Source organism: Myotis nattereri (assembly GCF_964212035.1).
Source record: "Myotis nattereri genome assembly, chromosome: 7".
NCBI lineage: Eukaryota > Metazoa > Chordata > Mammalia > Chiroptera > Vespertilionidae > Myotis > Myotis nattereri.
In genome coordinates this window covers 77674968-77701001 of record NC_138082.1, presented here as the reverse complement: position 1 = coordinate 77701001, position 26034 = coordinate 77674968, and the positions used below count along the sequence as shown (strand labels likewise).

Sequence of the window (26034 nt, the reverse complement as noted above, 5' to 3'; positions counted from 1 at the left end):
CATTACTGGTGCCAGGAGGCTGTGGCCTCACACTCGCTCCTGCTTTTTCAGTGACCTTCCCAGGACATCCCGCCCTCCTGCTTTCGCTTTGTTTCTGTAGGTCCTCCCGGCCAGAGAAAAAAGTTATTTTCAATGGGCGCTTATTATTTATCTTTAATAATCTCATTATGTATTAGTATATGGGTGATATGCTATCTTAGAATTGTATGGCCAGGCTTGTTGTTGTTGTTGTTGTTGTTGTTAATCCTCATCTTGAGGATATTTTTCCATTGCTTTTTTAGATGGAATGAAAAAGAAGGAGGGATGTGGGGAGGAGAGAGAGAGAGGAGAAAGTCACATCGATTGATTGTCTCCTGTACCCGACAAGGGCCAGGGATGTGCCCTTGACCAGGAATTGAACCTGAGACCCTTCAGTGCTTGGGCAGGTGTGCTAACCATTGAGAAGCTCGCCAGGGCAGTATGGTCAGTTTTGACACAAGGTCAGACATCAATATTACCCAGTGCATTTTTTCTTTTTTCTTTACTAGAAATTGTGAATTCACCCAATATTCTTTGGTAACCTCTGTTGAAGTGATTCCTATAAAACCTGGCGCTCTTCCTTTCTCTTTCTTCCTCCCCGCAACTCTCTGAACTCTTGTGCATTGACAGAACAATCCATCTTCCAGAATGGCTCTCACAGAATCGTTGAGGGTTCTTTTTTCTTTTTCCTTTCATCTCTTTCTCCAATAGTTTTTACCATCTTATTCCTTATGATGGTCCGAAGTGAACAGCCAGAAAATGAGGGAAAGCCACGATCAATTAGCCTTAAACCATCAGCTGCATTCCTAATTCTGAGATAAATGACTGAGTCCTGTGGCTCAAATGTCAAGCGATTTCCCTTCCAGACATGCCGCAGCAGATAACAAACCATTCCTGTCCTTCTGCTAAATTGTCAGAGAGGCACCTCTCATTCTCATTCCCCGGAGGGAATGTTCAAGTCTTTTAACTTTCTGCCGTGAGCCCCGCCTCTCCTGGTGTAGAAATGGGGGATTAAATGATTAAGGAATCAGTCCCTGTAAAGTACTGTGAAGGACAGATGTAACGTGTAATCATATACTCCTTGGGGCCTTTGCTGATTAGGGTTTCGTCTGAGAGGGCACCTGTCTCTGGATTGCTGGCTAAAAGCATGGACTCTGACTAATAATAATAACCTGCTTAAAGACAGTACTCATGGTGTGTCAGGAACTGTGCTCAGTGTGTTTTATATAGATTAATTCATGTCCAGATGAGCCAGCGTCCTTAGTGTCTCTGATTTATATTTTTCAGGTTGAAAATTGGTGTCCTCATTTACCTTGGAGAGCAAAGAATCCCTACGAGGAAGCTGATCATAATTCATTAGTAAGTGGTTTTGGAAACCTTTTACTGGGCTTGCGATTTGTGTCTAATGCCAGTTGATAAATGTGGCGTCTTCTAGAAATTCCAGCTGTGATCTGAAATAGCAATAAACTGAAGAACCTCTACACCAGCAGTTCTCAACCTGTGGGTCGCGACCCCTTTGGGGATCGAACGACCCTTTCACAGGGGTCGCCTAAGACCGTCGGAAAACACATATATAATTACATATTGTTTTTGTGATTAATCAGTATGCTTTAATTATGTTCAATTTGTAACAATGAAATTGGGGGTCACCACAACATGAGGAACTGTATTAAAGGGTCGCAGCATTAGGAAGGTTGAGAACCACTGCTCTACACCCATCAGTCAACTGTTCGCATCTATTTCTTGAGCAATTCTGCTAGGGTTCCTAAGTGACAGGCTAGTGCTGTGAATAACACCTTGTGGAGGCACCCTGTGACATATGAGGGTGATGGTTGTAAAAGTGACCACACTTGTGTAAATGCTAGAACACAGACCCGTGAAATTAATGAGAAAGTTGTGGTCTCAGCCTGCAGCCATGAGATACTGCAGAGATGACACTGGAGCTGAATGGGTCAATGGGAGATAAAAGACATATGTAATACTTTCAATAATAAAGATTTAAAGAAAAAAATAAATAAAAATGAAATGATGAATGAGTTTATACTGGGTCAAGGAGATAAAGGTGTCTAATGTGAAAGGAGAAGGGCATGTATAAGAGTTCAGCATTTTTAGGGAGTAGAACATGCATGGTTCAGTGGAACAAGGCTTGGATATTTGAAGGTGAGATTGGAGAGGTAGCTCAGGGAACTGTGAAAGGTTTTATATGCCACATCACAAGCTTAAGTCTTCAGTGTTCAGATAGGGATCTGCAAGCTTTTTCTGTAAAAGGCCAGATGTTAATCTTCTCATCTTTGTAGGCCCTGAGGTCTCTGTCACAACTACTCAGTTCTGACTTTGTAGCTCAGAGAGCAGCCATAGACAAGATGTCAACGAAAGGGTGTGGCTGCGTTCCAGTAGAAGTTCATGTACAAACCCAGGCAGCGAGGGGGATTTGGCCCAAGGCCCATCGTTTAATCACCGGAATCAGGGGAAATTGTTGAGTCAGGGAGGGCCATGATCCGATAGATGAGTGTTTAAAATGAACTACAGTGACTGCTAAAAGTTGGATTCAGCATGTTTTAGATGTTACATGAAACCAATACTAGTGTTCTTATTTTTTCTGTTATTTTAATCACTGGTTCTATGCAGCTGTGTGACAAATATGTTCTTCCTGGCTTTTACATGACTCTGGCCTGAATTTTAAATTTTATTCAGTTGTGATCGGAAAATGTTCTTCCTGGCTCTTAAATTCTTTAGAAAGTAATGGACTTTTGTTTGTTTGGTCTGGGAAAAAACTGGAAAAGGCACATGTGCTCCCTTCCCTTCTTCACTGTGTGGACAGAGGAGGTCTCTGGCAGCCTTCACAACACCAGGTAGCCTGCTAAAAACTGACTTCCATTTTCCCAGGACCCTGCTGCCTGCAGTAGATTGAAATGGCCAATAAATTCAGGTGCAAAGAATTTCAAGGTACATCAAACATACTCATTATAAAAAAAAAATGCATTTTAACATAGCTCAGGGCTTTGCAGTGACTGTGCTTTCTTTCCCAGTTACCCATTTTTAAAATGATGTCCCTTGTGGCAGCTGAGCAGTCGGAGGCCTTTGCTTTGGTTTGCAGTCCCGGGACCTTAAGGAAAAGCTGCGCTGCCAAGACCCCCTTTGAGCCCTGTATTTAATTGAGTACCTCTTTCAAGTTTTCAGATGTCACCTCATGCAAACCGTTATGTGTTCTGACTTCATTTTCTACTCCTTTCTATTAAATTTCTGTTTCTAGGCGGAAATTCGTACGGATTTTAATATTCTCTACAGCATGATGAAGAAGCATGAAGAGTTCCGGTGGATGAGGCTGCGCATCCGGCGTATGGCTGATGCGTGGATCCAAGCGATCAAGTCCCTAGCAGAAAAGCAGAATCTTGAAAAGAGAAAGAGGAAGAAAGTGAGTTTGTAATTAATTCCATTCATTAGATGCCTGTTTTCTTTTAAAATTTGATTTGCTTGGAACCAAGACTAAGAAATGCCAGGCCTTCCTGCTCTTCCCTCCGGGTGAATCTGCTCAGTCGCTCGTACAACCATTTCTGGGTTTCCCTTTCCCCAGTCACATCGCCCCACTTAGCAGGGACCAGCACACATTTCTTGGGTGAATCCAAGCAGAATATCTGCCTGAAGGACTTTCATTTGAACAATCTGACTGTCTCTCTCAGTGGTGTCAGGAAACTTAACCCTATTTTCTTTACTGAACACAAACAACCTTTTAGAACTTCCTATTACATCATTATGACAATTTCATACTTTTGGAGTTTGTTGGTTCTGGGGTTTGGGCAATGGTGAGTTCCATTGGTATTCTGTTTGGTGCTTCTGCTTACAGGCTTGAAAGAGAGAGAAAATAAATTAAACTTGAGCCACTTTGTCCAAGTTTATGAGGAGATGCTTGGAAAACATCTAGAATACTCCTGAGTGTGGGAAATCCTATACCCTGTTGGAGACTAAGCAGCAGTGGCTTTAAGTGAACTGTTCTGATGATGAAAAACTGAGCAAACTTCTTATATCTAAAAGTAAATTCAAACGAGCTTGGTATTATTCCTAATTTGACTCATTTGATATCCTCGAAAAGAAATACAGATAATGCCTCCAGATCCCAAGTTGCACTTTGATGGGTCAGTTCTGCTTGGGGCCTTGAGTTCATGAGACATGGAGGAGCATGTGGTCAGAGGTCCAGGTGGGCTGTAAAAGGAAGTAAAGTGTAATTTTATTTAATCCTATACAGTAACCTCCAGGATGTATTGTTAGGTGAAGAAATGTTAGGTGGAGAATAGTAAACATTATTTTAAAAGGGAAGAGAGAGTTTATCTATATATGTACATCTATCCTCCATGTGTACATATAGATACATTCATATATACACACATATATAACACTTATGTAATATACATACACACTTCTTGCTCATATTTTTTAAATGGTTAAAATGGTATATTTTATGTTATATGTAATTTACCACAATAAAAAAATAATGTCAAATAAGGGGAGGGAAAGAATAACATAGAGACAACAGGTGTAGAAACCAGACTTCTCTGGATGTATCTCACTTTATAGATTTTATACAGGAATCATCTATACTAACAAAAGAGTAATATGCTAATTAGACTGGGAGACCTTACGGAGACCTTCCAGACATCCTTCCGGACAAAGCCGGGGGCTTGGATGCCTGCAAACTGCCCTCAACTGGCCTTCAGCTCTTCACCCAGACTGGCCACGCCCCCCAGCAGGGATCCCCACCTGATGGGGCATGGCAGGCCTGCAAACCACCCCAGGCCCCTCGCCCAGGCCAGCCCCGCCTCCCAAGGGGACCCCCACCCTGATCCAGGACCCTCTTCAGGGCAGACAAGCTGGCCCCACCCGTGCACCAGGTCTCTATGTATACGAATAAACGGGTAATATACTAATTAGACCAGGAGACCTTCCAGACAAAGCTATGGTGGCGGGGCCAAGGCAGAGGTGGTTAGGGCCATCAGGCTAGGAGGGGAGGGCAGTTGGATGTGATCATGCTGGTGGGAGTGGCAGTTGGGGGTGAGCAGGCTGGCAGAGTAGGCAGTTGGGGGGTGAGCAGGTCAGCAGGGGGGCAGTTGGGGGCTATCAGGCTGGCAGGGGGGCAGTTGGGGCAAGCAGGCGGGCGGGAGGGTCAGTTGGGGGCAAGCAGGCTGGCAGAGGGGCAGTTGGGGGCAAGCAGGCCGGCAGGCAGAGTGGTTAGGGATGATCAAGCAGGCAGGCAGGTGAGCGGTTAGGAGCCAGCGGTCCCAGATTGTGAGAGGGATGTCCGACTGCCGGTTTAGGCCCTATCCCATCCCCCGAGGGGTCCCAGATTGGAGAGGGTGCAGGCCAGACTGAGTGACACATCCCCCCATGCACGAATTTTGTGCACTGGGCCACTAGTCCTATATAATAAAAGCCTAATACGCAAATCGACAGGTTCGCGGGAGCAGGCAGGGACAGCGAGGGGGCGTCACCAGGTGCCAATGGGCAGAGAGAGGGACAGCAATCAGGGGGCAGCGGCAACCAGTGGTGGCAGAGGGGTGATCGGGGGAGGGGCACACGAGGCTGGCTGGTGCCATCCCTCCATCAGCCCACTAGTCGCCTCCTGCAGAGGGAGGCCAGAATGCGACTCGGGTAGCGGGCCTAAGCCATCAGTCAGACATACCCTGAGGGCTCCCAGGCTGCGAGAGGGCGCAGGCTGGGCTGAGGAGACCTCCCCCCCCCCCCACCCCCCGAGTGCATGAATTTTCGTGCACTGGGCCTCTAGTTTTACATAAGTGTAAAAATTTAATTAGCAATAAATAGCAGTACTTGAATGAATATAAAACAAATGAACTCATTGCTTGTCCAGTTTTACTACAAATGTATAGAGATGGACTATTCTTGTTGACTTGAACACGGTAAGTTGAACGCTTCTCATGGGATATCACAAAGGACAAAAAAAATATTGCAAAAATGTCTTTCCACAATTTTTTTAATCATGTAGGAAGTGGTTGTGTTGATATTCTCACTCTGAATCAATTGTGTGTATTGGAATAAGGCAAGTAATTATGTGAGTGTCCTTGAGAAGTGGGGTTTGCAGTGTAGGGGAGAGGAAATAACAGATGTCAGATGGATAATCTTATGTAAAGATACTGTAATCCTGAGTTTGAATTGGAAAAACCAGTATGAACTCATGATTAGTTTTATCCTCAAGAAAAAGTAAATTTTCTAGCTGTGCCCACTGAAAGGCCTACGGGAAGTGACGATTGAGAGTGTGCTTACCGCTGGCCTTTGATCTTTAAATACCATTCCCACTGAATGGTGTCAGAGCTTCTTAGAAAACTGGCTGATTAAGGTCTGCAGCAGGAGTTGCACATGATAAGGTTGAAACACCCTGTCTTATCAGAAAGTAAACTGTCAAAGACCAGGACTGTGTAAAAGAACTTAGAAGCCAACTGAATAGCTTCCTGTTGGCCAAGATGAGACAATGTGATAATCAGTTAGAATAACAACTACAATTATTAAAACACAGCAAATAAACTTATAGCCATACTTTTACAATGATGCGTGCCTCTCTGTGTGTGTGTAAGTCCTCTTTGGTCATTGTTAGAGAACACTAAAGAGCAATTTTTTTAAAACTGCTAAATAAAGGGAAAGACTGAAGTATTTACCAGGAATTTTTTTTTTTTTTTATGTAAGCTGTATTTTAGGGCACCCAAGTAGTTGGTTGATATGAGATAGTTTCTCTTACAGAAGCATTCCCACTAATAAGTGCAGAAGGAATGAGCCAGTATCACCATTCTGCCACCCCTCATGGATGAATGATCATCAGTAGCTGCTAACATCACAAAACAGACGTTCCCACCCCTGAAAGGAAGTAGACGCACCACCTATGAAGTAGTGTTGCTAGAAAAACTAAATATGGATTTAATCCTGTCTGTCGATCTAGTTACTAATTTTCCACGAATACAGTCAGCAAAACCCAGAGTGTGAGAGAGACTACTGGAAATACAATCCAGTCTTTCTGACAAATAAATGACAAGCCCCTCAAACCCCCCTCTTTCCCCAAAGGCTGATGGGGACTACTTCAGGCTAACACGCTAAGCGCACAGTCAGTCACCGGTGACAAACTCTATACTTTCTGTCTGGAAGCCAAAACAGGTTGGGTGCTTAACCTGTTAAAGACGGCTAAGAAATACATGAGGCAATCACCGTTTATTTGACTTCTGACTAGAACAGCTACACTTGAAAACATGAGGGACACTGAGGAGGTCTAAGAACCGACTGGGAACTGGATAACATTAAAGAATTCATAGCTGTCTGGGGTGTTAGTGATGTTACGCTTTTTAAGTGAAGGTTTGGTGTTTTTATAGATGAAAACATTTATAGAGGAAAAAATGAGGTCTGGACTTTGCTTCAAGATAAGCTAGAGGGTTTGGGAGAAAATTAGGCTATACATTAAATAAGGTTTATCATGAGTTAATGATGATTGGAGTTACATGATGAGCACATGGGAATTAACTTTATTGTCAGGGCTGCCTTCATATGTATTTGGCATTTTCCATGTTAAAAGCATAACATATTCTCGCTGTGAGGAAAAGCCCCATACTGTTGAAAGACATCGTATTGTCCTTACCCTCCTTTACTTTTGACTTTTCAAATACATCCTTCTTTTTAAAAGAAGGATTACCGGTCTGTACCTCATTCTCATAGTTGTGCCAAGGATCGTTGTTTCTCTAAAACAACAATGAAAAATCATTTTCCTCCTTTCTTTTTACTTTTTTGAAAAACTGCTTACCCCACGTTGAGATTTCATTGAACATAACATGGTGTTAACATTGGTTGCTCGCTTTTTCGTGTGTTACTGTGGAGTTGTGCTTGGTTTGGTGGAATCAGCGTTTGCCTCTTGTTTGTTTTCCCAGGTCCTGGTCCACCTGGGCCTCCTGACGAAGGAGTCTGGGTTCAAGATTGCGGAGACAGCGTTCAGCGGCGGCCCGCTTGGTGAATTAGTGCAGTGGAGTGATTTAATTACATCGCTGTACTTACTGGGCCATGACATTAGGATTTCAGCTTCGCTGGCTGAGCTCAAGGAGTAAGGAGATTACTTTTCAATTTTAAAGTCAGAATACAAAAAAAGAAATTGTAAACTCTTAAAGCCCTCTATTACTGTGTAATTTCTTGTGGAGGAAAATGAAAGTGATAATTCACTAAGCAGGAGATAAGAAGATTATTTTCAGGAGCTAAATACATACACTGTGAAAGGATAATATGTTTTCATTGTAGCTGCAGGCTCCAGAGGCTTCACAAATGAATGCCGGAAAATTCAAACCCAGGGCTTATTCGTTGCTATTGCAGGTGCTTCCAACATCTGCAGCACAAGACATTATTGGCCTACCTAACTCCCTGTCTCTTGCTGAAATTTATACCATTCCCTGCTCAACATCAAGCTTTCAAAATCTTGAAACAGGGCAGGTTCCTGTTTATAATTTAATTTGGAGAGAATGAGTTTCCTGAAAGCCCTGATCCAATCCTTTTTCAATTAGCCAACGTTCAGCTCTTAGTCTGTTAACTCTACCTGGGTTTTCCAGTTCAGTGAAACTTGCTTGCAGTGCTGGCCCGCTCTTAATCTCCTTTAGACGGACACAGCTGGCGAAGCAGGAACGCTTAGAGCCCCTTCAGTCCTTTCAGATAACTGCCCGCTGAGGTTTTCCCACCCGGCAGCCAAGTCATCATGATGCGATATGTCAAATGTTAGCAGAGGAAACGCGTTGGATGAACATCTATGTTCAGTGAATGTATCTCACCTGGCTCCTACTTTACTGTTTGCTGTTAGGTCCAAGGCCCACACCTGACCAGTGCCAGTGTTGAGATGGAAGCAGTGTCAGTAAGATAATATCATTGTCATTTGTTAAATGACTTCCATTTTCTGAAACTGTGGGTAAGGGCTTCAATTACAATGGTTTCAACAGTTATGACAACCATGATGACTATTAACAGCATCAGGTGCTAAGCATTTTATATGTTTTCATCTTATTTAGTCCTTAGCACAAACCTGGAAGTAGGTGCTATTGCTTTATGCATTTGAAAGGTGAGGACACTGCGATTCCAACTACAGATGGGTTGTTTGGGGTCCCATGGAGAATGTGTGGGAGAGCCAGGACTGGAGCTCTGTGTCTGGCCTCGGAGCCTATGCTTTCTGCGGCTGTACTGCCTTGCAGATAAACCCAAAGTCTTCTGAACCCTTAATCACCTTCTGCCCCTTCCGCACGCTGCCTTCTGGTGCCTCCCTCCTGCTTACGGTAGAGCGCACTGGGCACCAACCTGCGAGGTGGATGCCTTCATGCAGTTAGCACTCGTTCCTCTAGTGCATTCTGTGGACTGGATCTTGGTAAGGGGTCGGCAGAGATGGCCAGCATGTGTTCATGGAGATGCCAGTCATTTGCTAATTATAATTAATGCATTACATAATAATTACACTAATTACAATGTGATTAGTTCTAATTGAGGTGCGGATGCTAGAATGTAAGCACGGGAAGTGAAGAAACTATGAATATTGTTCTTCACTGTTATTTAGCACATAGAAAAGTGCCTACCACATAGTGGGCACTCCTATTTACTGAGCAGATGAGTGAAAGGATGAGGAAGCTGATGAGTAAGTGGGTGGGTGGGTAAACAAATGGAACACTGTTGGAGCCCCAGGGATGGTGCTTTCGAGGGAAGTCAGGGAAGGCATATTGGGGGTCTGTCAGGCAAAGGCCTTGTTTCGTGGTCAAGAGGAACGAAGATCTTTAAGCACTGGTGACAGGGACAGATGTATTTTATTTAAGAAGGTAATTGTGGAAATAACATAGAGCAGTGGTTCCCAAACATTCCTGGACATTGGAACCTCCTGAGGACCTTTTTAGACTCCCAAGGCCCCGAGCATATTTCAGATTAATTAAGTCCCAACCTTTGGGGATAGGATGCAGGCATAAGTGTCTCTTGACGCCTTCAGGTTATTCCAATGTGCAGACAAGTTTGGGAACCACTGAATACAGGTGGATCAGGTGTCAGAAGCAGCAGCTCAGCAGGCCAAGCCTAGTCCTGCCTGCTCTGGGTGAAGTTTCACGGGAGCTACACCTACTGTTTCTGTAGGGTCCGATCGCTTCCGTCCTACAGTGGCAGAGTGGAGTGGTTGCCATGGAGAAAATGTGGCCTTCAAGGATGAAAGTATTTACTAGCTGGCCCTTCACAAAAGAAATACTTGAATTCTTGGGAAGAAATTGTGTTTCAGGCACCGAGCTGGGGAACAGGGTGCTGGAGGCAGTGGCAGTTTGGAGCTAGAGGGCAGAGTCCTGTTTAGGCTTCCGTCCTTGGAAGTAGGATGTCCAGCCATAATTTGGTGAAGGATCTTTGTGGGGTGTAGCAGGGATCAAAGGTTTCAGTGATGACCCATTTCTAAGTGAGAGGTGACAAGCACATTGGCTCGCCAAGTACAAGTGTGGGTTTGTATGGATGGGTGGGTGGGCAAAGGGTAATGCAGAATTGCAAACCGTAGTGCCAGTCTAGTCAGGAGGAACATTTTCACATAAGAGAAAAAATTTGGAAGCAGTACAAGACAGTATAGAAAGACGTTATTCTCAGAAATAGATCAGTAAGCGTTGGAATATTAAGAAACGAACAGTCACTGAGTATGTAGCGTACATTGGGCACTTTCCGTTCAGTACCTCGTTTAACCACAAAAGAACCCTGAGAGGTCCCTGTACAATCTGGTTTCGTGGTGGTTCTGTTTGCTTGTTTGAGAATAAGGAAAGATTCTGAGGTTAAGTAACTGGTCTAAGGTCTCTCAGCTGCTGGATGGGGGAGACACACTCCGACCTGTATCTTCCTGGGCTTCGAAGGTTGTGTCTGTGCACCATTTGCTTTTGCAAGAGTCCAGGTCGGGGCTCTGGATGGGCCCTGGGGGGTGGGCAGAATTCAGATGAGCAGTGGATGGGGATGAGCCATGCCATTCTCCTGGTAAGGATTGTTGGATGTTCATTTGCCTATTAAAGTTAAGTATCATACCTTGAAGTAAATTGTTTTGTTTTTTTTTCTCTCTTCTGCCCTTTCTCTAGAATAATGAAGAAGGTTGTAGGAAACCGATCTGGCTGCCCCACCGTAGGAGACAGAATCGTTGAGCTCATTTATATTGATATTGTGGGACTCGCTCAATTCAAGAAAACTCTCGGACCATCCTGGGTTCATTACCAGTAAGTGCCGCATGCTGTTCTTAGGTTTGCAGAGCTTTTTATTTATTTTTAAACAAGGGTTGAATGGTTGTAAGTAGAAAGAAGCGCATCAAATATCTTTTGAACCGTGTGGAGAATGTTTCCCTTTCCTAATTGAAATTCAGATTCTCCACAGTGACTTCTTACTTTCAAGGGCTATTCATTATTTTCATTGATTTATGTTAAGAATAGAAAACAAGTATCCAACCTCCTTTTTACCATCCCTAATACTTAGCATTCCTCTCTCAGTATGCCCACAACAATCTCATCTGTTTAATCACATAGCAATTTCGATAAAATTAGGACAGAGTCATTACTTGTGTTTCTTAGGTTTGAGATAATGACTCATTCTCTCTGCTTTTCCCCCATCAGTATTCTTGTCATTCTTGGAAGAGAAAGCCTGGGAATACCTGAATGCCAGGGTCTTGCACTTTTTAAGATCTGCCTCGTGCTTGGGATGCCCCACGTGTGTGTGCTGCCCTGTGGCAGTCTTTATCATTTAGTGCAGCAGTTGCCAACCTTCCGGACCTCACGGACCACCAGTGATCCACGGACCACCGGTTGGCGACCGCTGCTCCAAAGGTTTAATTAAACCAGCAGTCGCCAACCTTTCGGACCTCACGGACCACCAGTGGTCCACGGACCACCAGTTGGCGACCGCTGGTTTAGTGGATGAGCTCAGGGTTCCCTGGTGTGGGGCTGGAGCACGAGTTAGTATTTGAAATGCTTTTACATGATACACAGCATAACACTAGATGACATTGAATTAGATAATGAAGTTTATTAATTTTTCAGTTTTCTTTCAATCTCTCTGAAAAAAGGCTTAGTTTGGTGCTACTATTTCTCCAACACTACTTTTTTTTTAAAAAAATATGTTTTTATTGATTGTTAGTGAGGAAGGGAGAGTTGGAGGGAGAAAGAGATAGAAACATCAGTGAGAGAGAAACATCCATTGCCTGCCTCCTGCATGCCCCCTACTGGTTGCATGCCTGCAACCTTGGCATGTGCCCTGACCAGGAATTGAACTGGTGACCTTTTGGTGCATGGTGACTACATTCAACCACTGAGCCACACCGGCAGGGCTCCAACACTACTCTTAACACTTGCATGCATTTTTAACAAAGTGTGAGAACCTGTGCCCTTGCCAGTGTGACTCAGTTGGTTGGAGCATTGTCCTGTACACCGAAAGGTTGCGGGTTCGATTCCCGGTCAGGGCACATCCCCAGGTTGTGTGTTTGATCTCTGGTTGGGGTGCCTGCATGAGGCCACTGATCGATGTTTCTTTCTTGCACCAGTGTTTCTCTCTTTCACTTTGAGTTTAATACTTATTAAAGAACAATAACATGCTTTTTTGTTGTCTTCCATTTATTGCAGTTGATACTGGCTTTTACTTAAGGTCTCTAAAAGTTTCCAATAAATTTTAAAAGGTGAATACATTTAAGTAAGCATTATATCCATTCTCTAATGTCAGTGTTGCGTCAATTTGGGTAAAAATCATGAGGTTAGCACAAACTTTGTGAGTGATAGTAAGTGCTGACTTGTTTAAACCAGCTTCCTAAGAGAGCACTCCGAGAGCCTTTCAGTTAGAACGACTTGGAGCCGCTGCCCCCCCCCCCATGTGTTCCTTTCCTGTTGATACTCGGTAAAGAGATGTTTTCATGTGTCCTTTTAACGTAACCAGTACATCAATCGCTTCTTTAATTCCGGTTAGTTTATAGTTTAATATCATTAGCTTTCATCTCCAAGGTCATGTCAGACTGGAAGTCCTGTAGAATTGAAAGAAATGAAAATTTAAAATACTAAGCTTCTTCTCAGGAACACAGATCGGAAGAAGGCACTGTTGCCGTGGAATTTCCTCGTGGTGGCAGTGATTTTCTCACTGGGCAGAGGCATGCTCATGGCAGAGGAGAGGGACTGGTTGAGAGAGACCCTGTGCTCTCATTGGCTTTGAATGTAGGCTCATAAAATAGCAAAATAAAAATCTGGTTTGGGCCTGGGTCGCTCTCTACCTTTGTATCAGGTTTTTCCTGGTTTGGGGTTTGCGTTTTCTTGAAATCTTCATGAATCCCAGGCCATCACATTTGTTCTCTGTTACATGGAAATAACCATCTCTTTTCTTGGTTAATGAGCCATGTAAGTAAACACACTTTTTTTTTTTCTTTTTAGTTACCACATTAAAAATAAAAGAAAGAAGGCAGTGCTGTTGTGCCCTGGCATTTTGCAAATGACAGGCACCTGATAAATGTGCAACTGGAGTGGGCATCACGGGGATCCCTGGCCTCACATATCCTCACCATTAAGGAGGGCTGTTTGGATGGGAATAATACCATTCTCAGTGGTAGTATTCAGTTCAATTAAAAAGGATGATTCCATTATTAAAAAGGCCACCGCTGATTGGTATTTGGTTCTTGTTGGATGACAGGGCGCATGGCAGGGGGTTTATGGCAGAGGGTAATGTCTGTCCATCCTTTAGTAAATCACATGTTAGTGCTGTTGGCAGGATGTCACTTAGTCACCAGCCCTGCTGTCTGTGGTGTGATGGCGCTCAGGTTTCACCAGAAGGCTGAGCAGGTCCTCTAAAGAGTTTCCCGCCCATTCCTTCCCCTTTTGAAGATCAAACTTGTCAGAGCCATCTGTATTCATCTTGGTCAATGGCAGATGATATGACTTCTATTCAGTGTACAGTTATCTTCTGATTTGTCATTTAGGGGCAAACCCTTGATTTGTATTGATCTTGGGAAATACTGATCTTTGAAAATTCTGTCAAATTTATGTAAGGACCCAGGAAACTCAGTTAAATATTTCCTATATGCAACTCGTACACTGCTGGGTACCGCAAAACTCATGCAAATCAAATCTAAAACCAGAACAGTCTTCCTTCACAGCCCTGAGAACACACCCGACAGCGAGATGCACATAGTCTAATTTATAGCATGTTTTGCATCAAGCTCCACATTAGAAAGTAGGTCCCTGCATGAAGGTTATGAGCATCCATCCCATAATAGCGTGGCTTAGAGCAGAGAGAGTATCCAGGAGCATTTGGCATGGCTGCAGGGAACCCTGCTCGAGGAGGCCAGCTGCTCGGCAGCGAGGCTAATATCTTTTGAAGCCATTAGTCTGTTTCTGGTGCTACATACACACAAAAGGCATTAGAGGAAGGGTGTCAATATTAACTGACACAATTCCAACACAGATGCAGAACGTGATTGACAAGGAAAGCTATAATGTTAGCCTCCTTGGTCACAGACAGAGATCAGTCTCTGGCCTCTGGTTATAAAACAAACCCAGATAAGCTAAAAACAATAGGCATTTCGTAAATCAAAGCTTCAAGTATGAGGATGTAGAATCACAAGTACCCGTGACACAGGATCATCCATCCTATAGCCTTCCATGGGGAAGAAGCCCAGTATCAGAAGCGAACATCTAGGCACTTCTTTTTTTTTTTTTTTTTAATATGGAATGCCTCATGAATTTGCGTGTTGTCCTTGTGCAGGGGCTATGCTAATCTTCTCTGTATTGCTCCAATTTCAGGATATGTGCTGCTGAAGTAAGCACTAGGCACTTTCTGACCTCCAGGCTTCCAGGAATCAGGCGACTGCCAGGCATCTCTACTCATTAGAGTTTATTTTAATTATCCAAATGAAAATAACACCAGTAAAACTCCAAGTTAAAAATAGAATGACAAGCCAGAGCCAGAGAGGAATGTAGACCATTTGAGTCAATTGCAAATAAGCGGAAGCAGCCAAAGCTTCAAGGCAAAGGACCCTTCGGACAGAGTGCCTGTTTGTCCCGGGGTCAGGCACAGAGCACTGTGGTCCCTGCATCCCAGCTCTGTGCCTGGGCAGCCAACCTTCCAGCGCCCGCCCAGTGGTGTGTGTCCCTCCCTCTCTCGCAGCGACCTCCCCAGAGCTGCCACATCATCCCTCTGTCCCAGCACTGCCCTCTTCCTCAGAAGAAAACATACTAGCTCCAATAAGTGCCTTTTGCATCTTTATTTTAAAAGGAAGAGTGTAAGTTAAGACTTGGGAATGTTTTATAAATAAAGAGAGCTGCTCAAAGAGCAGGAAAAACAGGCATGGATCAGTTCCTTGCATCCCTACCTTTTTCCTGGAGTGTGGACATCCATTTCTGTCTGCCTCTTGTCTGCCAGGCTGGTAACACGTTCTTGTGCCTGCTGTGGCAGTGGTCACTGTGATGATGGCCTGTTCCTTGAGTCACACAGGAATCCAGGCAAGGAGGTGCTTTCTGTGGTCAGCTTGTATTTCCCGCCCTCTTCTACCTGCCTTTTCTTTTCCTTCTCTTTTCTTCCTTGTCTAGACTGGTGATGCTGATCTCTGATGAGAACATCATCTCACCAAAATGGCAATTTACTGTTGCTCTTCCTGGAACAACCAATCTGATAGTGGTACTTTTTTTCCTGAATCATACATTGATGTAAAAATGAAAAGTTAGGCTTTGGTTGGGTGGCTGTTTGTTGAAGTGTCACCAAAAGGTCACAGGTTCAATTCCCCGTCAGGGTACATACCTAGGGTGTGGGATGAATCCTTGGTCGGGGCACATACAGGAGGCAACCAATCGATACTTCTCTCACACATGGATGTTTCTCTCTCTCCCTCTCCCTCTCCCTCGCCCTCTTCCTCCCTTCCTCTCTCTAAAATCAATAAACATATCCTCAGGTGAGGATTTTTTTTTTAAAACTTGGAAGAATGAACTTCTTGAAAATGGAAAAGAGAAGAAAGAAACTGAATCAAATACTTAAAAATCATTGCCATCCTCTGATTCTAAAATATGGGCTTTAATCTTTATTTACTTTCACGCTTGTTGGTCCAGTAAGAGCTATTCAGAAGCAGTATCCTATACTAATAAAAGAGAAAAATGGTAATTGGCGTACGAACGATACCTTTTTCATTGGCTAATCAGTGAGATATGCAAATTAACTGCCAACTAAGATTGGCAGTTAACTGCCAAAAAAGATGGCGGCTAATTTGCATATTGCAGGCAGGATGGTACAGCGCCATCAGAGAGCGGGTAGGGGGCGTGAGTGCCAGCGGTTGCCCGGACCCGATCCGGGCCGGCGGGGCGGCTGTGGCATCCGCCCGCACTCACGCTGGCAACCCGCATTTGGAGCGTGAGTGCTGGCGGTCCCCGGGGACCAGATCCCGCTGGCTGACCAGGACACAGGCCGGCGGGGCGGCTGCGGTGTCCACCCCACTCACGCCGCCAACCCGCGAGAGCTGGTTGGGGGCATGAGTGCCAGCGGTTGCCCAGACCCGATCCGGCCAGCAGACCCGGACGCGAGCCGGCGGGGCGGCTGCGGCGTCCGCCCGCACTCACGCTGCCAACCCGCGTTTGGGGCGTGAGTGCTGGTGGTCCCCGGGGACCAGATCCCGCTGGCTGACCAGGACACAGGCCGGCGGGGCGGCTGCGGTGTCCACCCCACTCACGCCGCCAACCCGCGAGAGCTGGTTGGGGGCATGAGTGCCAGCGGTTGCCCAGACCCGATCCGGCCAGCAGACCCGGACGCGAGCCGGCGGGGCGGCTGCGGCGTCCGCCCGCACTCACGCTGCCAACCCGCGTTTGGGGCGTGAGTGCTGGTGGTCCCCGGGGACCAGATCCCGCTGGCTGACCAGGACACAGGCCGGCGGGGCGGCTGCGGTGTCCGCCCTACTCACGCCCCCAACCAGAGCGGGTTGGGGGCGTGAGTGCCAGCGGTTGCCCGGACCCGATCTGGCCGGCAGACCTGGACGCGAGCCGGCGGGGCGCCTGCGGTGTCTGCTCGCACTCACGCCCGGAACCCGATCCAGCTGGCAGACCCGGACGCGGGGCGGCTGCGGTGTCCGCCCCACTCACGCCGCCAACCCGCAAGAGCGGGTTGGGGGCGTGAGTGCCAGCGGTTGCCCGGACCCGATCTGGCCGGCAGACCCAGACGCGAGCCGGCGGGGCGCCTGCGGTGTCTGCTCGCACTCACGCCCGGAACCCGATCCAGCTGGCAGACCCGGACGCGGGGCGGCTGCGGTGTCCGCCCCACTCACGCTGCCAACCCGCAAGAGCGGGTTGGGGGCGCGAGTGCCAGCGGTTGCCCGGACCCGATCTGGCCGGCAGACCTGGACGCGAGCCGGCGGGGCGGCTGCGGTGTCCGCCCCACTCACGCCGCCAACCCTGGGCAAGCGGCTGATCAGGCGATCGGAGGGTGATGGGGGTCTATGCCTCTGGCCAAGGCATCAGGCCTGGGAAAGGGGCAGAGCCAGCAATCAGAGGGGTTTGGGGGTCCCCTGCCCAGGCCTGACGCCTGGGCCAGAGGCATCAGGCCTGGGCTGGGGGCAGAACCAGTGATGGGGGGAAATGAGGGTCCCCTGCCCGGGCCTGACGCCTCTGTCAGAGGCATCAGGCCTGGGCAAGGGGCCGATCCTGCGATTGGAGGGTGAGGGGGTCAACGCCTGAGGGCTCCCAGTATGTGAGAGGGGGCAGGCTGGGCTGAGGGACACTCCCCCCCCCCCCACACACACACACCCAGTGCACGAATTTCGTGCACCGGGCCCCTAGTTGATACATAACAACAGAAAATACTGCTATTTTTATAGGTCATTTATGAGCTAAATTTACATCTATGTTTTAAGAATTAGTAATGAAATAAATGTAACCAAAATCAATACATTCTGTTTCAGTATTGATTCTTTTCTTCTGATTGGTCATTCCATGTGCACCCTAAAGCAGAGGTCAGCAGGCTTTTCTTGTAAGGGGCCAGATAGTAAATATTTTAGGCTTTTCTGGACGGATGGTCTCTATCTCTCCTCACTCCACTATTATTGTGTGAAAGCAGCCACAAATAATGTACAAACAACTGGGTGTAGCTATATTAAAATGAAACTTTATTTTTGAATGCTAAAAATGGAATTTTATAAAATTTTCACATGTCACAAACTATTCTGTTTATTGTTCAACTAAAGATGTAAAGATCATTCATAGCTTGAAGGCTATGCTGAAATAGGCTGTAGATGGGATTCGGCCAGCCCTGTTGGAAGGCTTTGGTGGAACAGCCAAATGAAACATCTTCAGTTTCACTTCAGGCTCTGGGAGGAAGCAGTCGTATTCTCTTACTATCAGACACATGAAAATCACCATTGCCTTTTGAGCAAGATTCTAAGCTTTACCTAAAATCACATACTCTAATTAATTGGTGAAAATGTTGAAAAAGATAAGGCATGCCATGTGTTTTGAGCAGAATAAGACCTCCATCTTCATCTGTTGCAGCTGCTGTAAGATAATAGCACAAGCTGGGGGCTTGTGCACAGCAAGCATTCTTCACTGCTCACATTCGGGAAACTGGGAGCCCAAGACAGGGTGCGAGCATGGCCAAATGAGGGCTGTCTTCCAGGTCTCAGACTTCTTGAATTCTCACAGGATGGAAGGGGCTAGGGAGCAATGCAGAGTTTCCTTTATAAGGCCACTAATCCTATTCACGAGGGCTCTACCCTCATGACCTAACCATCTCCCAACAGCCCCATCTGCTAATACCATCACCTTTGCGGGTTAGGATTTCAACACATAAATTTTGGGGGACACAAAGTATACATAGTGGCCTCTAAAAATGGCAGTTCTTTATTTCTTCAACAAGTGTCCTTAGGCACCACTGGCTGCTCAGCCTGCTGGGACACAGCAGTGAGCATGCACTCTGCAGTTCAGCTTTGGGGAACATTTACTCATCTCTCTCTTTTTTTTTTTATCCTCACCTGAGGAGGATATGTGTATTGATTTGAGAGACAGAGAGAGGAAAAAAAACCAAAACATCAATGTGAGAGAGAAACATGAATCAGTTGCCTCCTGTATGCACCCCGACCAGGGATGGAACCCACACTGTTTTGGTCTATGGGATGATGCTCCCACCAACTGAGCGACCAGCCAGGGTGCGTTGGAGAACTTTATTTCATGGGTGTTTGAGTCATTCTCTGAAGTACATTGTGTCTGCTGTGTGATGGTCCAAGTCACATATGGAGATGCTTGGTTACACGGCTATTCTAAAACCTCTCAATGCCTGTCCAGTGGCATTTCCCGTTTAAAGTATCTACCCTGGCTGATTTGTCTCAGTGGATAGAGCGTCGGCCTGTGGACTGAAGGGTCCCGGGTTTGATTCCGGTCAAGGGCACATACCCAGGTTGTGGGCTCGATCCCCAATGGGGGTATGTAGGAGGCAGCCGATCAATGATTCTCTCTCATCATTGATGTTTTTATCTCTCTCTCTCCCTCTCCCTTCCTCTCTGAAACCAATATATATATATATATATATATATATATATATATTTTTTTTTTTTTTTAAAGTATCTGTCCCTTTCTGGCAGTGCCTGAAAGGAGGGGTTGGAGCTTTTACTTCCGGAACTTTGGGTCAAGGTTGCAGTTTTACCCACAGCGCTTTTTCTTGCAGGTGCATGCTGCGCGTCCTGGACTCTTTCGGCACCGAGCCGGAGTTTAACCATGCCAGCTACGCCCAGTCCAAAGGCCACAAGACCCCCTGGGGAAAGTGGAATCTGAACCCGCAGCAGTTTTACACCATGTTCCGTGAGTATTCCTGTCTCGCACCTGCCTTTTAGAATGCTGCCACAGACAAATGGGGAAAGAGAGTAGATGGCATGTATTTGAGCTTATGATCCCCAGGGCCCTGAGTTGTAGAAATATGTGCCTTGGGAATAATGGAATTTTTTCTTAATTATTATCAAAGGCCAGGTGAGCACTTAGAAGTGTTCTGGAGAAAAATGTTTCCACAGGACGTATCATGAGAAACCATAGGGAAAGGGCTTTGGGTCCACTTTGGGTTGGCAGACACTATACCTGTTCCCTGCCCCACTGGTGCTGTGTAGGGTCCACTTGATTAGAGACAAGGAATGGGGTCTTCTGTGGCCACACATTTTCCAAATAAGCAAACCTTAATTACTTACGCATCAAATTTTGCAAAGAAAACTGTTAGCCTTTTTAAAGTGGAACTGTTATTTTATTTTTGACTGTTGAGTGACAGACAGAGGAAGGGAGAGAGAGAAACATTGGTTGTTGTTATTACTGATGCATTCAGTGGTTGATTCTTGTATGTGCTCCTACCAGGGATCATACTTGAAGCCTTGGTATATTTGGATCACCCTCTAACCAACTAAGCCACCCGGTCAGGACCTAAATGGAACTTTTTAAAACTGTTTCATACTTTACCAACTTCTTAAACACGGACTCAAAAGGAAATCTCACTTCTTTTGTTCACGTGGTGTTATTGTCGCCAAGAGCAGTGGTTATTTTAGGAGAAGATGTACTGGACACACTGAGAGATGATGCACTAACTGGCCCTTGCTGTGGGTCAGGTTTTTCTCCCACTTCCTTACTACTATCAGTTTATCTCATTTCATTTAAAATTAGCAGAATATTGTGAAGCCAGATTTGATAGTGTTCATGCAAAGAGCAGGTTTGTTGTCTGAGTCAGTAGATCCCGGTGATGACATTCAGGTGATGACATTCAGTTCCGTAAACAAAAGGTCACCTGAGTAAGATAGTTCATTTGCACACTCAGAGTGGAGAATTCCCATTTTCCAATACGATCAGAACATTTTAATCCAGAGGTTTCCACCTAGAATGCGTATCTGAGATGTGAATCTGTTGCCCCTGCCCTGCCTCTTCCTGCATGGTTGCCTCACCCCCTCTTCTGCAGCCAGCTGAAGATGACTCTTTTCTCAGGTCATCTAAATGTAGCAGCAGACACATGGGACTAATCCCTGGGTATAAGGTATGAGAAGAGAGAATTGAGAAGAGTTCCTTTTAAAATCAGCTCAGAGAGATCTGTGAGAGCGTGTTCTGTGCATGGTAAACGTGACTGTTCCTGGAGCACAGTTTAGGGGACAAAAAAATATAGGGCTTGTTGGGTGACAGATGGTTGGTCAGCATGGTATAAAGCATGTGTAACTTTGAGGGGCTGGGATGAGGTCATACAAAATAACCTAAGAAGTAACCTGTGTTAATGCCAAATGGAAAAATGTTACCGATGTCTAAAGTGGCCGGAATTGATGTCTTTGCCCTCCACCGGATGGAGTTTTTCTGATCCCAGGGGATGGGAATAAGCTTTTTCAGAAAGTATTATAAAGTTCTCTTTTAGAATGTTGGAATTCAGAGTCCTGAAAAACACATTTTGTTGTACATAAATGGAGGATTTCCACAAGTGTGGGTTGAAATGAAAGAAATTCACTGCTTACAGTGTAACTAGAGATGAAGACAGATTAATTCCTGTTCCCTGGGAAGTATGTGTGTCCTAATTGACTCTCATTCAGCAGGAATCAAGGGGAAAACTGGTACATTAGACAGCCCTTTAAAAAATAAAAAAGAATGTGTATGTCAAAAACAATAACGCCATAAGCCAGCGGTTCTCAACCTGTGGGTCGCGACCCCTTTGGCGGTCGAACGACCTTTTCACAGGAGTCGCCTAAGACCATCCTGCATATCAGATATTTACATTACGATTCACAACAGTAGCAACATTACAGTTATGAAGTAGCAACGAAAATAATTTTATGGTTGGGCCACATCATGAGGAACTGTATTTAAAGGGCCAGAAGGTTGAGAACCACTGCCATAAGCAAATTATTTAGCAGAGGGCTAGTATCCCTAATATATAAAGAACTTCTAAAAATAATGAGTAAAAAAATTCTACAATCCAGTATGAAAATGGGCAAAAGCTATTACCATTTCAGAGGAAAATGAAATGTATTACCTCAAATATATGAAAATATGTTAACTTCACTCACAATAGAGAAATGTGTTTTCAAACCGCACCAAGATACCACGTCCCACATATCAGATTGGCCAACGTTCAAAGGTTTGCTAGCCCAGCCATTCCAGTGGCGAAGCCCAGGGACAGCAGCCTGCTCTCACCCTCATGCTGGGGGGGTAGGTGTCACCACCTCGCAGAACTGCCAGTGCATCTTTCCTTGCACTGAAGAGATCCCATCTAGGAACCTGTTCCAAAGGTAGGTAAGGGAAATAGAAAGAGGCCTGTGCAAAGGCTGTTTATTGGGGCACTATTTGCAGTACAGACTAGAAATAGCCTGAATGCTCCCATAGGGGACTGAGTGAATAACAGGGTCTGTGGACAGAGTCTAGGCTCTATGTATAATAATCTATAATAATAAAAGCATAATATGCTAATTAGACCAGACATCCTTCCGGATGTCCTTCCTTCTGGACAAAGCCGTGGTGGGCAGGGCTGTGGCAGTGGTGGTAGAGGCCCCCAGCCGTGGTGGCAGCAGTGGCAGGCGGGGGCTGCAGCAGAGGTCCTCGCCGCAGCCAAGGCCCTTACACGAATTCCGTGCATCGGGCCTCTAGTTAAGTGATAAAAACCCAAGTGCAGGGCTGTGTGCAGAGCTCTCCCTTGTATATCAGAAGGGTGTGGAGGGAAATGTGTGAGTACAGTAGTGTATATAAATTTGCTTGTATTTTCAAAAGAAATAAAGGAGTAATAAATAAGCTAATACAAATGACTATCACTGGAGGGGGGTGTATAAGGTCAGTGGTGGAAAGTAGATGTCTCTTAATGTACCTTATTTCCACTTTAGAACCATTACTGTTTCTATATAACCTAAAAAGAAAAATCAAAGAGGGAAGTATTCACTAATAACTGAAACAAAACAAACCTAGTGATATATCAGGTGCTGTCAATCTCTCATGCAGAGAAAATACTCATTTCAAGTGACTTCAAAACAGTCTTTGGACTGTACATTTATAGTGGGAAACATTTATATTGTTATTTGAAAATATTCTGGGTATACTGTAGGAGCCAAAATTTTCAGAATATAAGAAAGGGGAAGTATTTAAAGAATTTAAGTAAAGAGTGTATAATATGTAACTTGAATAAGAAATATCAATAGTAGTATGAAATTTTTCTCTTTAAAAAGACCATGTTTCCCAGCTCTGTACTTTGAAAGGATCAAAAGTAAGGATGACTCACTAGCACTCAGACTAGTATTCCCTAAACACTTTCCCACTAAAAGGAACCCCTGCTTAGATACGTAGTTGGTTCCCCGACTAGGGCAGGATAAGTGCAAGAGGGGACATCCTGGGAGCTGAGGCCAACCGGGGGTGGGTCAGAGGACACAGGAGCCGGAGATAGGGTAGTCAGAATATCAAAATGAATAATCACTGCAGTGGATTGAAATCAGACCAATGACAAATGATCCAGGAGTCCATGATACTTCAAATGAGAAAAACCCACAAAATCAATCGGTCACCTTTGCAAGTTGCTAGGATACATCTTCATTACCCTGAACAATACGGGAAAAGAATTCCACTTTGATCCTGATTTTCTAAGACAAATTGTATTTGAAGACAGTCAGATAGTTGATGAGAGAAAGTTGTTAATCATGGAGAAATCACAGCTAATAAATGCAAAAGGACCCAGGAATTAGAAACTCAGCATTGTGTAGCAGCTAATGAGATAATGGAGCGAGGCAAGATCCTCACTGGCTGCTAAATCCATCAAGTAACAATTGGTGGGAAAATTCCCCATGGATGAAGCTATCTTCAATGGAGGAGAGAGGGCAGTGAAGCAGCTTGAGATGTTTTATCATGTTGCAATGTGTTGAAGAATTTGCAGCAGCAAACAGCAAGCCTGCACCCTGCTTCCCAAAACTGCCCTCGGAGAACTTGGGTGCATCTTTGGGAGAGGGGCTCTTCCCTCCCCCATGACAAAGGGGTGGGGTCCAGTCCAGTCCAGCCCTGTCTTTCCCACAAAATCTTTGATTACCTCGCCCTTTGGAGAAAATGTGGCTGTGCTAGTGGTCTGAAGTGCAGCTTTCCTGGTGCTTAGCTTATGGGCTGATAGTAATCATTACATAATTGATGTACAAATATGCTCATGTATTGCCCGTGTGTGCCGGGTCCCTGCCCCTGTTTCCCTCAAGTACCCGCCTCCCCAGGTCCTGGCTGAGCCTCCCAGAGGCCTGCTGGTCTGGAAGGTGCCGCCCAGATTCCTCACCACTCCTGCCTCCTTCAAATCACCCTGAGAGCAGAATTTTTTTAAGGGTCTATTTAAATGTCTTTCTCCATCTTCCAATGAAATTTAAAAAGACACATAACTCTATTACAGAAACAGAGAAAGCCCCTCCCCACCAAAAATGTGTCCCGTATACCAGTGCAAGCATTACCTTTTACGTTGGTTTAACACACACACACACACACACACACACACTAAAATTTTGCGTCTCCTTGTCTTCCACTTATATAATTTTTTAAAACCATCATTTCTAGGTCTGTTTTATAGTTCAAGTCGCTAGCTCCTAATCTGTATTTATTTGGAGATGCTTTTGAGAATTAATTGTTGCTTTTTCTGAGTTTTCCAGGGACTTGTCTTGACCAAACATGTAGGCATCACTTTAGCCGGTGGCCTTTAGTCTGCTGTGTGTGCTGCTTTCTCTTAACTCCCAAAGACAATCTCTTTTATGATTTCTCAGTCCCAAGCAAGATATGTTATACTTCAGAAAGAAAGCAATCTGCCCATGGAGAAGGCATTTGTCTATACAGTTTAGAGGAGAGAAATAAAACCCCACAGTGATGACTTTTAGCTTGAGTTGTCCGCTATTCAGGTAGTTCTAATGATCTACCTGCAGACACCCTCTCTCACAGCCACATCTGGCTTGCGTAAAGCATCATCAGTGGTGAAACAGTCACCTAATGAAGTTATTCCTTCTTCCTCTGGAGACTGGCTGGAAGTAGCAATAGCAGAGATGATTAAACTCCTTATTCCTAGTTTCAGGCAAATTTCATTTCAGGCCTATATTTACATCCTACAGTGGAAAACTTTGAATAATGTTTAGTAGTCTGTCTTCTTAACAGCCTCACTATTCATATCACTATCACAGAACATTTTCTTATTTCTAGTAGTGTCTGCCTCTGTAGGTTTCTGTTTATTTAGTAGACTAATTTTTTGAGTACCTGCAACATTTCAGCTGCCACTCACAATATGAAGACTCTAAAGAATTTGCCTTTTGGGTGCTCGCAATCTGTAGTTACAGTCGAGGCTGGGGACTATTCAGCTTTTTTCGGTTTGTGAGGTAATTTGAAGCAGGAAAGTCAGAGATGTAATGAAGTTGAGTGAAGAGATTGGAGACCTGGGAGGTGTTAATTTAGTCTTTCCACTTCATCTCCAGTCCATCTTTTTTTAACATCCTTCTTTCCCTATCTCCCCAAGGTTGTTCCTTAACAAGGGCTTAAGAAGTGACCAAGCCTAATTCATTTGCTGTTCATTGTGGGAGTGAGTTGAAGACTTGGACTGGAATATTTTGGGGTTGTTGCCTTTACCACTTGTTCAGTGTATGTACTGACCATGCACGGTGTGCTGGGCTATGCGGGATGCTGAGGTGTCTGCTCTCCAGGTTTCTTCCTTATGGGGCAGGAGGCATATGATCAAAATTAAGGCTTTATCATACCTCCACTTTAGACATCACAGCTTTGTTGAATGGGGCAGAGCGGACCTCAACATCGAGGCAAAGCACATCCTGTTTGTTCTGTCACACTTCTGGGAGGGGGAGGGTGTGAAAGTGTTGGTTCGCAGTAAGGATGACCAACTCATCCCAGTTTTCAAGGCGAATGGCTGCATCATGGGAACATCCTCTGTCCCACGCAAACCAGATGGTTGGTCATCCCATTTCATGGTAAGGGAGATGTGTAGGGTAGAGCAGAAGGTTATGCAGAGGAGGAGGGAAGAAATTAAGACAGCTGACAAAAACCCATTCTCTGGGCAAAATTCTTGGAAAGGAAA

At 45.1% G+C, this 26034-nt stretch overlaps 1 protein-coding gene across 1 annotated transcript in view; it reads left to right on the top strand.

Annotated features, from left to right (window-relative positions):
- MGAT5 (alpha-1,6-mannosylglycoprotein 6-beta-N-acetylglucosaminyltransferase) overlaps nt 1-26034 on the top strand; it is a gene marked incomplete at its 3' end in the record, with an annotated part of 356096 nt that overhangs the window by 235052 nt on the left and 95010 nt on the right. Inside the window, exons 6-10 of the mRNA XM_081095204.1 lie at nt 1306-1377; nt 3272-3433; nt 7932-8101; nt 11106-11240; nt 19678-19811. Of these exons, the coding sequence (XP_080951330.1) occupies nt 1306-1377; nt 3272-3433; nt 7932-8101; nt 11106-11240; nt 19678-19811 (673 nt within the window). The remainder of the gene's footprint in view (nt 1-1305; nt 1378-3271; nt 3434-7931; nt 8102-11105; nt 11241-19677; nt 19812-26034) is intronic.